Below are 14,903 nucleotides of genomic sequence, written 5' to 3'. Positions count from 1 at the left end.
CTGTGTCTGTCTCTGCCAGCGCCGGTCTGTGTCTGTCTCTGCCGCGCCGGTCTTTGTCTGTCTCTGCCGCGCCGGTCTGTGTCTGTCTCTGCCGAGCTCGGTCTGTCTCTGCCGTGCCGGTCTGTGTCTGTCTCTGCCGCGCCGGGTCTGTGTCTGTCTCTGCCGCGCCGGTCTGTGTCTGTCTCTGCCGCGCGAGTCTGTTTCTGTCTCTGCCGCGCCGGTCTGTGTCTGTGTCTGTCTCTGCCGCGCGGTCTGTGTCTGTCTCTGCGCGCCGGTCTGTGTCTGTCTCTGCCGCGCCGGTCTGGTCTGTCTCTGCCGCGCCGGTCTGTGTCTGTCTCTGCCGCGCCGGTCTGTGTCTGTCTCTGCCGCGCGGTCTGTGTCTGTCTCTGCCGCGCCGGTCTGTGTCTGTCTCTGGCGCCGGTCTGTGTCTGTCTCTGGCCGCGGCCGGTCTGTGTCTGTCGCTGCCGCGCCGGTCTGTGTCTGTCTCTGCCGCGCCGGTCTGTGTCTGTCTCTGCGCGCCGGTCTTGTGTCTGTCTCTGCCGCGCCGTCTGTGTCTGTCTCTGCCGCGCCGGTCTGTGTCTGTCTCTGTCGCGCCGGTCTGTGTCTGTCTCTGCCGCGCCGGTCTGTGTCTGTCTCTGCCGCGCCGGTCTGTGTCTGTCTCTGTCGCGCCGTCTGTGTCTGTCTCTGCCGCGCCGGTCTGTGTCTGTCTCTGCGCGCCGGTCTGTGTCTGTCTCTGCCGCGCCGGTCTGTGTCTGTCTCTGCGCGCCGGTCTGTGTCTGTCTCTGCGTGCGTCTGTCTCTGCCGTGCGGTCTGTCTCTGCCGCGCTCGGTCTGTGTCTGTCTCTGCCACGCCGGTCTGTGTCTGTCTCTGCCGCGCCGGTCTGTGTCTGTCTCTGCCGTGCGTCTGTCTCTGCCGTGCCGGTCTGTCTCTGCGTGCGTCTGTCTCTGCCGCGCCAGGTCTGTGTCTGTCTCTGTCGCGCCGGTCTGTGTCTGTCTCTGCCGTGCCGGTCTGTGTCTGGTCTCTGCCGCGCCGGTCTGTGTCTGTCTCTGCCGCGCCGGTCTGTGTCTGTCTCTGCCGCGCCGGTCTGTGTCTGTCTCTGCCGCGCCGGTCTGTGTCTGTCTCTGCCGTGCCGGTCTGTCTCTGCCGTGCCGGTCTGTCTCTGCCGCGCCGGTCTGTGTCTGTCTCTGCCGCGCCGGTCTGTGTCTGTCTCTGCCGTGCCGGTCTGTCTCTGCCGTGCCGGTCTGTCTCTGCCGCGCCGGTCTGTGTCTGTCTCTGCCACGCCGGTCTGTGTCTGTCTCTGCCGCGCCGGTCTGTGTCTGTCTCTGCCGCGCCGGTCTGTGTCTGTCTCTGCCGCGCGTGTCTGTTTCTGTCTCTGCCGCGCCGGTCTGTGTCTGTGTCTGTCTCTGCCGCGCCGGTCTGTGTCTGTCTCTGCCGCGCCGGTCCTTGTCTGTCTCTGCCGCGCCGGTCTGTGTCTGTCTCTGCCGCGCCGGTCTGTGTCGTCTCTGCCGCGCCGTTCTGTGTCTGTCTCTGCCGCGCCGGTCTGTGTCTGTCTCTGCCGCGCCGGTCTGTGTCTGTCTCTGCCACTCTGGTTTGTTTCTGTCTCTGCCACTCTGGTTTGTTTCTGTCTCTGCCACTCTGGTTTGTTTCTGTCTCTGCCACTCTGGTTTGTTTCTGTCTCTGCCTCTCTGGTTTGTTTCTGTCTCTGCCACTCTGGTTTGTTTCTGTCTCTGACGCTGGTCTGGATCTGTGTCTGTCTCTGCCGCACCGGTCTGTGTCTGTGTCTGTGTCTGTCTCTACCACGTTGGTTTGTGTCTGTGTCTGTCTCTGCCGCGCCGGTATGTGTCTGTCTCTGCCGCGCCGGTATGTGTCTGTCTCTGCCGCGCCGGTCTGTGTCTGTCTCTGCAGCGCCGGTATGTGTCTGTCTCTGCCGCGCCGGTCTGTGTCTGTCTCTGCCGCGCCGGTCTGTGTCTGTCTCTGCCGCGCCGGTCTGTGTCTCTCTGCCGCGCCGGTCTGTGTCTGTCTCTGCCTCGCCGTCTGTGTCTGTCTCTGCCGCGCCGGTCTGCGTCTGTGTCTGACTCTGCCGTGCCGGTTTGTGTCTGTTTGCACAGACTGTCGGTCTAAATGTGGTGATCAAGCTGGTTAAGTTTACAGTATCGCTATGTACGTGCTCAATTGGATAAGACTAGGGCATGCCCGTACTATATATACTAGGGCATGCCCGTACTATATATAAGCTAGGACGTGCCCGTACGTGGGTGCCCGTCCTTGCCAAAAAAAAAAAAAAAAAAAATTTGTGTAGGGGTGTGTGTGTGTAAACATCCTAGGGCGTGCCCGTACGTGGGTGCAAAAAAAACATGCGTGCAAACAACAACAACAAAAAAAACCTTTTAAACCACGTGGCAGTAACGACCACAGAAACCCCCCCCCCCTCTATTACATGAATGGTTTGGTCCATTCGCATCGACCCACAGAACCCCCCCCTCTATTTAAATGAATGGTTTGGTCCATTCGCAACGCCAAAGCCAAAGCGAACGGCGAACGGCTAAATCGCCATAGCTCGGTAACTACTTGTCCGATTAATTTCAAACCTTGAAAAGGCACATCCTCGGGTCCCCAGCAATATACCTGGCAAGTTTCAAGTATATCGGACCGGTAGTTGTCGAGAAACAGCGGTCACAGACAAACATACACACATACACACATACACACATACACACATACACACATACAAACACACACATACACACAGAGATTAATGGAATTATAGATAGATAGGACGTGCCCGTAAGTGCGTGATGTTACCGTACAATGAATGTATCGTCCCGACGCCGCAGCTCGGATGGCGCTGCAGTTAATCGGGCCCCAAATTCCTCATCGACGATAACTAAACAATATATTATATGAATCGCACCGTACATACCTCCTTCTAGATCTTGTTCTTGTCTTGATATACTCACTCAGGCTCACTCTATCACGACTGAGTCCTCCCAGCTCCTCCAAATGGCGCCCGCTAGCCGCTACGTAAGTCCGGAAGTGACGTCCTCATTTGACTGTCCGGAAGGTCGCAAATCGCAGTTACGATGAATCGCAAATTAGTTTTAATTAGTTTTAAAACATAGTTTAACGGCAACATAGTTTGCCGACGGGAAATAAATGAATACGCTCTCAAATGTGCCATCCGAGGCAGAGTCTGTTCGCCACTTTCGGCCCACGTGATAGCTCGCTGCTCTCTGATTGGTTGAATCGTTTTTTGGACATAGCTCGGTAACTACTTCTGCGATTAATTTAAAACCTTGAAAAGGCACATCCTCGGGTCCCCAGCAATATACCTGGCAAGTTTCAAGTATATCGGACCGGTAGTTGTCGAGAAACAGCGGTCACAGACAAACATACATACAAACATACAAACATACAAACATACAAACATACAAACATACAAACATACACACAGAGATTGCTGGAATTATAGATAGATGATAACTCACAACACATTCCAAACTGAGTCAAGAAAATAACATGTGTAACTTTTCTGTGATTAACATAAGCATTGTATCCCTGGCAGGTCATCGGTGAAATGGAGAGCTTCTTGGAATGGCTCCAATCAAAAGGCCTGAGAGCAGAAACAGCCCAAGCAGTGATCGAAGAGCTCGGAATTGATAATCAGAAGGTTATTCGAGCTTGTACCGAGTCGGATCCATTGCGGGACGAGCTCCTCGCTCTCTCCAAAGATAAATTACAGTTTGCAATGTATGCTGACTTCTGGAAATTTATGAATTCTTTTTCGAAGTCTCAAGATGTCAAGATTGCGGGATCCTCTCTTTTGGGAAGTATTTTCGTCAACTTGGAGAATGTGATTCGGGAACTTTCCAGTTTCTGTGAAAAGATTTTCGAATCCCAAAATGTGCATCTGGAAAATCTTCCTGCTTTCTCTGGTATCGAGTTCAGTGACGTCTGCAGCCTCCGCTCTCAGGATGATGGATTCAGACCCACGTCTGGTAGGTGACTTTTTAAAAACAACATTGCATGTCAACAAATATCTTGATCTTCTGCCATTGTTTTTTTTTCATATTCTTATAACTTGTGTCATCTCTTTTGATGCAGTTTTGTGTTGTCTAATATGAATGGATTTTGATGTATGGTACAAGGTCAATTTTTTGCTCACCTGGAACATATTTCCTGGGAGCTTATGGGATGGCGCGTCATCAATCCGCCCTCAAACACTTGCAACTTCTTCTCTGAAACTGCTGGTGGGATTGTGACCAAACTTGGCTAAATTTATATTTTGTGTGTTGGAACTCAAGTTTGTTCACGGCATTTAAAAAATCGAGATCTTGGGGGGCGGAGGGGGAGGGAGGGAGGGTCCACCGGGGACTGAAATTGGGTCCAGGTTTGCACACCCTCCTGGCCCCCCAAAGTACAACTGCATGCACGATTTTGATGACATTTGACCACAGCCTTCATCACCCATGATGTACCAAAGTTTGTACATGGCATTAAAAAGATTGAGGTCAGCAGGGGAAAGGGGGGGAGGGGGTGGGGGGTGGGGTGGGGGGTGAAATTGCGTCCAGGTTTGCACACCCTCCCGACCCCCCAAAGTCGAACTGCAAACACCATTTTGATGACACTTGACCACAGCCTTCATCACCCATGATGTACCAAAGTTTGCACACGGCATTAAAAAGATTGAGGTCAGCAGGGGAGGTGGGGGGGGGGGGGGGGAGAGGGGGGGGCGGATTTCATTAAAGTTATGATCTCCTAAAATGGTTGTTTGCTCCCCTATCTGAAACACGTTCAACTGCTCCATGTTTACCGGTGCATATAAGTTATCTGCATGCAGGAAGTAGTTTGTTACCTCTCTTTATCCATTCAAGGCTTATCCTTGTTATCCCACACTTTTTGAAAAATATGAAGACACTTCATCATAGTCACATTGTTATCAGCTCCGTCCGTCTGTCATGCTGTCTCCTGAACGGTTGTGTAAAAATTCACAAACTTAGTTGTTAGGATCACCACATGGCAATAAGGTGCAAGAGCAGAATAATTTTGACCCTGCCCCCTGGGTACATTCCCAAAAATGGAATACCAACAGGTAGAATACCAAAAAATGGAATGAGAGGCACATTTTTGTACATTTTTTTTTAATGTAACTGTTGTGGCCGTCGCCGATAAAGACCGGTCTCGGACGGATTGCCGATTGAGCTTTACGCTCTGAGGCATTCAGTGAAAATATCGCGGAAAATACGCGTGTGGGGGAGAGGGAAGACCTTACCTTCCCGGGTCCCACCGGACGTCCTCGAACCTGCAATAATTCAACCGACACGGATTGAAAATGCTCAAAAATACCGGCTTTATTACCCTGCGCTCACGAAGCGAAAGGCAGGGTTAAGCATTCGGGTCCGCATTTTTACGTGTCTGCATTTTAAAGATTCATTTTCTCTGCAACCGTTGGTCCGATTGACATGAAATTTTCACCACAGGAGGGCCTACTCCTGTAGAATATTTTAGTGAATATTATGACGTCACAGGTCACGTGGCATGGGCTCCATCTTGGAAAACCCCCCAAAAATTGCACCTCTATATCTCAAAAACCGCTGCACAGACATAATTGAGACAGGTCTCATTGCAAAGAACTCTCCATGCGGAATAACATTTGTGAATGATGATGTCATTCGACAAGTAAAAAAAAAACTTTGCCGATCAGGATGAAATTTCTTGAGCATCATAAATTGATGCAGAAATAAAATTATAATGACGCCGTAGGTCACGTGGTTCGGACGCCATATTGTTTTGAGTGAACAGCCTGAGAAACCACTAAAATCCAATTTTCTCAAATGACTGAACAGGCCAAACTTTGCAGCCAGAATCGCATACCTATGACGAACAAAAAAAGTCAAACATGACGTCATGCATCACATGCTTTCGGAGTTATGACGTTTTTAAGCATAAACTTTTAAAACCTAGCTCCTCCCTCATTTTTGATCCTCTTGAGGGGAAACTTCACAGATGTGTTCAGCATCAGTCTACTTTCATGACCTTATTGGAATTTGCCATATGTGACGAGGTTTGGCAGATATAAATAATTTAACGGAAATATTTTTTTTAATTATAACTCTTGAACCGCTTCATTGATTGACGTGAAACTTTATATTATAGTGGAGGTAATGAAGTGTAACAAGTGTGCAAAATTCCAAGATGATTGGATGTACGGTCTTTGATGTCGTTGTTATTGCGTGAAGAAGAAGAGTTTTCGAAAGTGGGCATGGTCCGGAACGCTCCAGTTCACTCAGCACGGCCCCCAGCTGTCACAAAACCACGGCCCAAGCACACCCGAGTTCACGAGCCGCTTCATCCCCTCCTCACGATTATCCAGACCTCCAATGTCCCTGGCGCAAGAGCGCTACAAACTGTTCACGTGCTCGTCAATGAATCCCCCTCGTGCAAGAGCCAGTCACCTCAACAGCTCTTTACGACTGCCCTTGGTCTCCAAGAGAGATGAGGATGCACGACCGCACGCTATCAATACAGAAGCCAAGAGAGTGTGTCGGAACACGGCCATCCCCACCAAACCCGACAGCCAAGCGAGATTGAGAAAGGGAAGGAGAGCTTGTAACTTTGACCGTTCGGTGAGACTGTCCCACCGCAAGAGTGTCCCAACACAAGAGCTTATCGGCACCCGTTCACTTCCAGATCCAGAAACCGAGAGAGAAAATGTCGACCCTCCAACTCCTTTGTACTCGAGGCTCTGACGTCATCTGACGCCGCCGTGCCTGCTCCTGTCAGCCAGGCCCTGATTTCGTTTTTTTTTTTTTTTTTTCTTTTATACGAGATCGAGGCTCATGAAAGAGCTAACATTAATCACACAAAGACAAACCGACACATAAAACATGTAATAAGGGGAGCGGTATACAAGATGGGGAGAGAGGGGGAAGGACACAAACACAACATTTGAGAGCAGGGACATCGAGAGATCTGTGGGAGGGAGAGGGCTTTGGGGGTTGGAGGGGAGACATGGGAAGGGGGGGGGGGGAGGTGGGAGAGGTATAAAACTTGTGGACACTGCAAGGACTTCCAGGAAAGAAGTTGGAATTTCAAAACAAGTGGATCTAGGGTGAATTAGCGGGGGTAGAAAAGATCAAGATTTTGGATGGGGGAAGATAAGAGATGGTGGTGAACAGCTGTTTTAAAGACCTGGAGGGAGGAGTGGGATTGAAGGGAGTGGGGGAGTTTGTTCCAGAGGTGGGATAGAAGGGGAATGAAAGCGTGAAGGTGAGCAGAGAGCCGAGATTTCGGCAGTTTAACCATCAGAGGGTTGCTGGCAGATCTTGTGCGACCTGTAGGAATATTTGGGGGACAGAGCACAGACAGGGCTGGGGGGGTCTAGGCCAGAGAAGAGTCGGTAGAAGACAGAAAGACCATCAACTTGCCTGCGGTGAATGAGTGAAAGGCCCTCAGAGTTAGCTTTATCGCGGGAGATTCCAATGGTTCTGAAAGCTTTTGTTTCAACAGCCTGAAGCCGAGCTAGGTCTGAGGCAGGAGCACCAGCCCAGAGGGGGAGAACAGTTTTCCATTGAGCTGCGGACGAAAGCCTTGTATGTGGAAATGAGCTCAGGTGTGCCAAGGAAGGACTTTGCATGACGGAGAATGCCCATTCGGCGACTGGCTTTGGAGGCCAGCTTGGAAATGTCGTTTTCCCAGGAAAGATCCTGGCAGATAGTGAGACCCAAAAGCTTGAGTAGCAGAACTTCTTGGAGAGGATTGTTCAGAAAGTAGATGGGAGGGTTGTCCAATCTGTCTTTTCGGAGAGACATCGTAAGAGTGTGAGATTTGTCAGGATTGAAAGACACGTTCCACTTGTTTGACCAGTCTGTGATTTTGTCCAGGTCTGCAGAGAGTGAGGAGGCTGCAGACTGCCAATCTGAGGGATGTGGTATGGAGCAGCAGAGAGGAATTTATTTGTCCATAAATTGGCTTGTGACAGAAATGAGGATGGCGAAGACATGAAGGGAGGGGCAGTGATTAAGGATGGTGGCGGAAGGCTCCTGACAGAGAGGGGTGCACGATTGAGGGTGTGTGAAGGATATTTCAAAGTGCTGTTGAACAGGAAGGAAGCAACAGTGAGTTGGAGCTGCAGAGTTATGTGGAGATCATGGAAGAGGAAGTGCAGACTGCATTGAAGAGGATGAAAAAGGAAAGGGCGCTCGGCATTGATGAGGTATTTACACAAATTATAATTGCAGTGGGAGAAGTCGGATTCGGGTGGACAAAGAGGTTGTTGAATGTATTGTTACTGATCGCGGTTTAGATGTTATGATGGGCCGAGCGGATGGTCCAACCGCGACCGAACAGTTACTCCCCGATTAGAACCCAAACGTTGACCAGATCGCCCCACAGATATTCAATCGGGAAACCTCTAAAGCGACCGAAAGAGAAGGAAAAGAGAAGAAGACAGAGTACGGAGGAAGAACAGATTTATTATACACACACAAGCAAAAAGAAAGAGCGACCAAAATTATTTACAGCAATGGATGGAAGAAGCAGTCACACAGTGCATCGTTAGCTTATCCTATTCAATTTACTTAACCCCAGGACAATGAGTAGGACAGACGACGTTCACACTTACACGGGGGATATTGCAGGCAGGTAGGCTTGAGGTGGATTGCTGGAGAGGGAGGCAGGGTCGGAGGCAGCAGCTCTCAATTCCTCGCGTTTTTGGCGGGAAAACCCTCCGTCGCGTATCCGCTGCCGATGCTGTAGACGTCACGCGCTGGCTCGGTCACACCTGCTCCTCTCCTTCTGGTGGAGCCGTCTCCCTCCTCTCAGTGCGTCTCTCCAAAGCTGGTTTCCTCCCCGAGTACCTCTCCTCTTTGGCTTGGAGCGTCTCGCATCTCACCGCTCCTTTCGTATGTCACCTCTTCGCTCATCTCCCGTCTCATCTGCCGAAGCAGTCCCTTCCAGTCCCTTTTATTACTCCGGGCGGAATCAAGCCGCCGGCTGCGAGGGCACGCCTACCGGGTCGCTAACCGCGGTGCTGGTTGGCCAAGTGGGGTTGGCTCACTCCTCCCCTCTATGACGAGGTGGAGACACGCCTTTCTTCTCCGAGATTAGCACATGGGCAATGGCGGCTTGCGGGAGTGAACACCACTCGCACCCCTTTTGAAAGGAACTTTGGAGAGCGGAGATGTTTGGGGAAATTGAAAGGGCCTACGCTTATTTTGTTTGATACAATGCAGAGTCTAGTGGGAAACACATATTTAGCCTACATGGAATAAGGAAATACACTATTTAAAAAGATATATCGTGGCCTGCGTGTAAGTTTCATGGAATTAACTAGGAGGACGGCTGCGACCATTATTTACATTACGAGGGTGTTACACACAACAAAACCATACTTTTCACATTCGTTACACTTCCTCCAAAATTGTTACACTTCTTAAAAACCGTTACACTTCTCAAATTCGTTACACTTCTCAAAAACCGTTACACTTCTCAAATTCGTTACACTTCTCAAAACCGTTACAGTATGTATGAGAGATGGGTCAATTCCGGAGGAGTGAAGGACATGGTTCATTGTGCTATGAAAGGGGATGGGGGATGTGCAGGGGCATTACAATCTGTCATGTCATGAAGGTGCCCAAGAGGGTTCTGGATCAGAGGATGAGGAAGAGTATGGAGAAGCAGATCGGAGAAGAGCAGCAGGGGTTCGGGAAAGGTAAGGGAATGGCAGAAGGGATGTTCATGCTGAGACAGCTGGTGGAAAAGAGGTTGGAGGTGCAAGGTGAAATGGCATTGGCATTTGTGGATCTGGAGAAGGCCGATGACTGTCCCAAGAGAGATGGTGATGGCAACACTGATATGGATGGGAGGGACGGAATCAAAAGTCAGGCTGGTGGAGGGGAACGTGGTGTACAAGGGAACAAAAGGAAGAGTTTTGGTTGGTCTTGGGATGTTGGACGAGTTCTATGTGAACATCGGTTTGAGGCAGGGAAGCACTCTCAGTCCACTCCTGTTTATCAGGGCGATGGAGCTGTTAAGCAGTAAACATGATAGATATTCTGGGGAAGATGTTGTATGAAGATGATCTGGCCGTTGTGGTGGAGAGTGGACAGGAGATGCAGGAAGTACTGGTGGAATGGAAGGAGGCTGAAAGAGAAACATGGGCTGAAAATGAGCATGGGGTAGACTGAGGTGATGTGGGTTGGGCAGAAGAGAAAAGAAATGAATAACAGCTTGGAGGGGAAGGAGATCAGACAAAGAAATACGTTTGCGTATACGGTGGTGGGGCTGGGGGGGTTTTCAATGAGATTGAAAGGGAAGGTTCTGATGTGGTGTGTAATACCGGCCTACCTTTAGGGTCTGGAGACGCTGGCACTGACAGAGAGAGAACAACAGACACTGCAGGTTTGCCAGAACAACTGAGTCAAGAGGATTGTGGGAGTGATGAGGGTGTATAGAAGGAGAATGGATGAACTGAGGAAGGAGATTGGTGTGCAGATGGGCTTGACTGCGAGATTGGTGAAATGTCGGCTGAAATGGACGAGACATGTGGTGTGGATGGGGGAAGAAATAATGGCAAAGAAAAGAGGTAGTTTGAGGATATAAGGTCGGAGGAAGAGGGGTGGACTGTGGTTGATGTGGGAGGATTGTGTGAAGAAAGATACAAGTAAAGTGGGGTTGGTTGGAGGGTCGAGAGAGTTGGCCAGGAACAGAGGGGAGTGGAGGAGTATCATTATCATAATCATAGTCAGGGTCGGAGCTTGGTACGTTGGACCTCACCCCTTATAAAGGGAAGAGGAGGAGTGCAACAACAACAACTCCCCACATTTGTGAACATGTACAAACGTTCCAATGCCTTTTTTTGTTCTGATTTGCAGGTCGTATGTTATTGGGTTGTCCGTCTGTGTGTCCAGCGTAATACCTTGTGAAACATTGAAAGGTTTTAATATTTAATATATTCTTAATATTAAACTTTTTCCGAACACTTTATGCTTGTGTATAATCTTTATCACATATCTGTTTTATTCAATCTATTATTGAAGCTTTCTTTGGAAGGAAGCCATGTTTCATTAAACCTATCAAATGAATTCATGTTGTCATGAGGATATATTCCCTTTTGTGATGAGAGTTCAATCTCTTCTTGATTTGAAAAATATGATTTCAGATTAGGAAACTTTTTAGTATTTGATGCTGTATTTCTGTCTAGAGTAGGCTTGCTGCGATCTCTCCACGGCATCAAAGTTTGAGTGTTTTCCCGTTCGTTTCTTTGTCAAATTTCCGCTGGGTATTTTGTTGTGTATGTGTTATTGTGTTTCTATTTGGTTTTGGTTTTGTTGCAAATTTGTGTGTAATTAGTCGTTTTTTTTGTTCGCGCCTCGTGCGCCTCGTGTGGCCTGGTCTCTCCGAGCTCCCTCCCCCGCCCCCCCCCCACCCCCCCCCCCCCGTCAGTGTTTTGTGAATATGGGTTCTTTCCTTCATAGTATTTGCTTGTTTCTTTGATTTTCTTTTCTCCCCCCCTACCTCTCACGAACATCTTACCCTTTGTCCAGCGTTTTGAAAACAGAACAAACAAATAAACAAACAACAACAAAAAAATTCTATATTAATTCTTTCTCTCTTCCCGGACACGTGCTTGTTCGCTCTCCTCCTCGTCTCGACTTGTGCCCCGCCCCCTATATCTCGTTTTTCTTCCACCTCTGCTCCTGCTTTCTCAAATCCACGTTCTCACTTAGAGACTTTTCCCAGATTGTTTTTCATGGTTTTGTTTAAATATTATATAAATATGTTTAAACCGCAGCCATGATGCTGACGCCGCCCACCCCCCCCCCCCCTCCCGAATTTCCATGTTTTAAACGTTTCCCAGTGTATACCCTGGATAAGAATAGGTACACCTAATCCCTGCGTGTCGTAAGAGACGACTAAGAGGGTTGGCGTCAGGAAGGGCATCCGGCCATAAAAACATTGCCTCAAAAAGAGAACCATGACAATTACAACTACATATGGGCAGGGTACAGCCCGAAGTGGAGATTGGTTTCTGAGGTTTGGGACATGGAATGTAGGGACAATGACAGGGAGATTAGGAGAAGTGGTGGAAGTATTGGTCAGAAGAAGAGTGGACATATGTTGTGTGCAAGAGACGAGATGGAAGGGAAGTGGTGTGAGAATGGTGAAGGGTAGGCAGGGACAGGAATACAAGTTTATGTGGCAAGGCTGACTGGAGGGCGTGAATGGTGTTGGTGTCCTGTTTTCTGAGGAGTTTGTATACAGTGTGGTGAGTGTAACTAGAGTGAGTGATAGGTTGATGATGGTGAAAATGATGATTGGAAAGCTCTTGGTGAACGTCATCTCGGGATATGCTCCGCAGGTTGGTCGAAGCGATGAAGAGAAGGACAAGTTCTGGTGTGCGATAGAGAAGCTGATGGAAAACGTGAAAGATGAGGAAGTTGTTGTGGTAGGAGGAGACCTAAATGGACATTTGGGAAGGAGTATGGATGGGTTTGACGGAGTTCATGGGGGTTACGGATATGGTGTGAGAAATGGAGAAGGTGAAAGGATTTTGGAGTTTGCTGATGGAGCTGATTTGTTGATTTGTAATACTCAGTTCCAGAAAGAGGATAATAAGCTTGTTACATACACGTCAGGTGGGTCGACGACAACCGTTGACTACCTGATGGTACGTAGGCGAGATAGGGGGCACCTCCGGGACACAAAGGTGATCCCGGGGGAGGAGGCTGTTTCACAGCACCACTTGGTTGTCTGCGACGGAAGGGTGAAAGGTGCGAGGAGAGCTCGGCGGGTGAAGTACCAACCGAGAATGAAGGTGTGGAGGTTGAAAGAGGTGACAGTAAGGGAGGCATTAAAAGAGAGGCTGAGTAGGGTCGAGGATGATGTGGTTGAGCTTGAAAGTGGTTGGATGTCAATGAAAGCTAGTCTGTTGGGAGCCGTTGGTGAGGTATGTGGATGGACAAAAGGACCTCCGAGGCACTCGGAAACATGGTGGTGGGATGATGAAGTTGGAAAGAGGATTGACGAGAAGAGGAAGAAGTTCAAGGAGTGGCAGAAGGCGAAGGGCACGGGAGCAGAAACAGCAGAGCATGAAAGTTATAAGGCAGCCAGGAAGGCTGCAAAGAAAGAGGTAGCAAAGGCGCAGGAGGCATGTAGGAAAATGTTCGGAGAACGCTTGGATTCGGAAGAGGGTCAGAAAGCAGTATTCAGGATTGCAAAGCAGATAGCGAAAGAGAGGTGTGATGTGATGGGGGTGAGTTGCTTGAAGGATGAAGTGGGACAAATCGTTGTGGACCCAGATGGAATTAAAGGAAGATGGAAAAGATATATGGAAATGCTGTTGAATACAGAGAATGAATGGGATGGCAACATAGAGAGTAACCCAGTTTTAGGACCGGCAGAGAAGATAACAGAAGGAAGTATGAGGAAGCGATAAAAGCAATGAAGGGTAGAAAAGCGGAAGGGCCGACGGGAGTTGTGGGAGATATGTTGAAGGCAGCAGGAAGTTGGGGTGTGAAGAGAATGACAGAGATCTGTAATCTGGTAGTGAAAGAAGGCCGCATTCCAGTGGATTGGGAACTGAGTACCCTCGTCCCTCTATACAAGGGGAAAGGTGACCCTCTGGAGTGTTGCTCATACCGAGCGATAAAGTTATTGGAGCATGGAATGAAGGTATTGGAAAGGGTGTTGGAGAGGAGGATAAGGAAGAAAGTGAAGATCGACGAAATGCAGTTTGGATTCATGCCAGGAAGAGGAGCGACAGACGCGCTTTTCATTGTGAGGCAGTTGCAGGAGAAGTACATGGAGAAGAGGAAGAAGTTGTTTCTTGGGTTTGTTGATCTGGAGAAAGCATTCGATAGGGTTCCACGCAAAGTATTGACATGGGCATTGAGGAAGTTAGGAGTGGAGGAATGGTTGATCAGAGTAGTGATGGCAATGTACAAAAGAGCGCGCACAGCTGTAAGGACGAAGGACGGGAACAGTGGTGAGTTTGAGGTGAAGGTGGGAGTGCATCAGGGGTCGGTACTAAGTCCACTACTATTTGTAGCTGTGATGGAGGTGCTGGCTCAGAACGTAAAGGAGGGTTTACCGTGGGAGTTGTTGTATGCAGATGATCTGGTGTTGATTGCGGAAAGTATGGATGGACTGAAGGAAAAGATGAACACGTGGAAGGAATGTATGGAGACAAAAGGTCTGAAGGCGAATATCGGAAAGACAAAGGTGATGGCAAGTGGTAAAGCATGTGGTGAGGTGGAAAGAACTGCGAAGTGGCCCTGTGCTGTGTGTAGGAAGGGTGTCGGAGTGAACTCCATTCAATGTACAATGTGCGCTGAGTGGGTTCATCAAAAATGTAGTGGTCTGAGAGGGTCATTAACCAGTGTGGCAGCTACATTCAAATGTAAGGTGTGCACAGAGGGAGCTGCAGATGGAGGAAATGTTGAGTTGGATCTTGGAGACGGCGTGAAGCTGGAAGGTGTGAAAACATTTTGCTACCTCGGAGACATGCTGAATGGAGAAGGTGGATCAGACTCGGCAACGGCTGCTCGAGTGAGATGTGCATGGAAGAAGTTTCGGGAACTGAGTGGCGTGCTGATGAGGGGAGTGTCGTTGAAGCTGAAGGGAAAGGTGTATGCTGCATGTGTGAGAAGTGTTATGATTTATGGGAGCGAGACATGGGTAATGAACGTAGAGCAGCAACGAAGGTTGGAAAGGGTGGAAATGCGAATGGTTCGACGGATGTGCGGAGTATCGTTGAGAGAGAGGAAGACAAATGATGAATTGCGAAAGGTGATGGGAATAGAGCCTGTGATTGATGCTGTGAAGAGGAACAGGTTGAGATGGTTTGGTCATGTGTTGAGGAAGGATGAAAGTGACAGGTTGAGAAGAGTGATGGAAATGAATGT

At 49.2% G+C, this 14,903-nt stretch overlaps 1 protein-coding gene across 3 annotated transcripts in view; it reads left to right on the top strand.

The window, feature by feature from the left end:
• Nucleotides 1-14,903, top strand: part of LOC137416930 (uncharacterized) — a 59,556-nt gene that overhangs the window by 13,471 nt on the left and 31,182 nt on the right. For all 3 annotated transcript variants that reach the window (XM_068102625.2, XM_068102624.2, XM_068102626.2), the window contains exon 2: nt 3,563-3,995. In XM_068102625.2, coding sequence (XP_067958726.2) covers nt 3,563-3,995 — 433 coding nt within the window. The remainder of the gene's footprint in view (nt 1-3,562; nt 3,996-14,903) is intronic.

The sequence above is a fragment of the Myxine glutinosa genome, chromosome 6, assembly GCF_964187855.1.
Source record: "Myxine glutinosa chromosome 6, kmMyxGlut1.1, whole genome shotgun sequence".
Classification (NCBI taxonomy): domain Eukaryota; kingdom Metazoa; phylum Chordata; class Myxini; order Myxiniformes; family Myxinidae; genus Myxine; species Myxine glutinosa.
The sequence above is the reverse complement of the archived record's forward strand: the minus strand, read 5'-3'. Positions and strand labels throughout refer to the sequence as shown.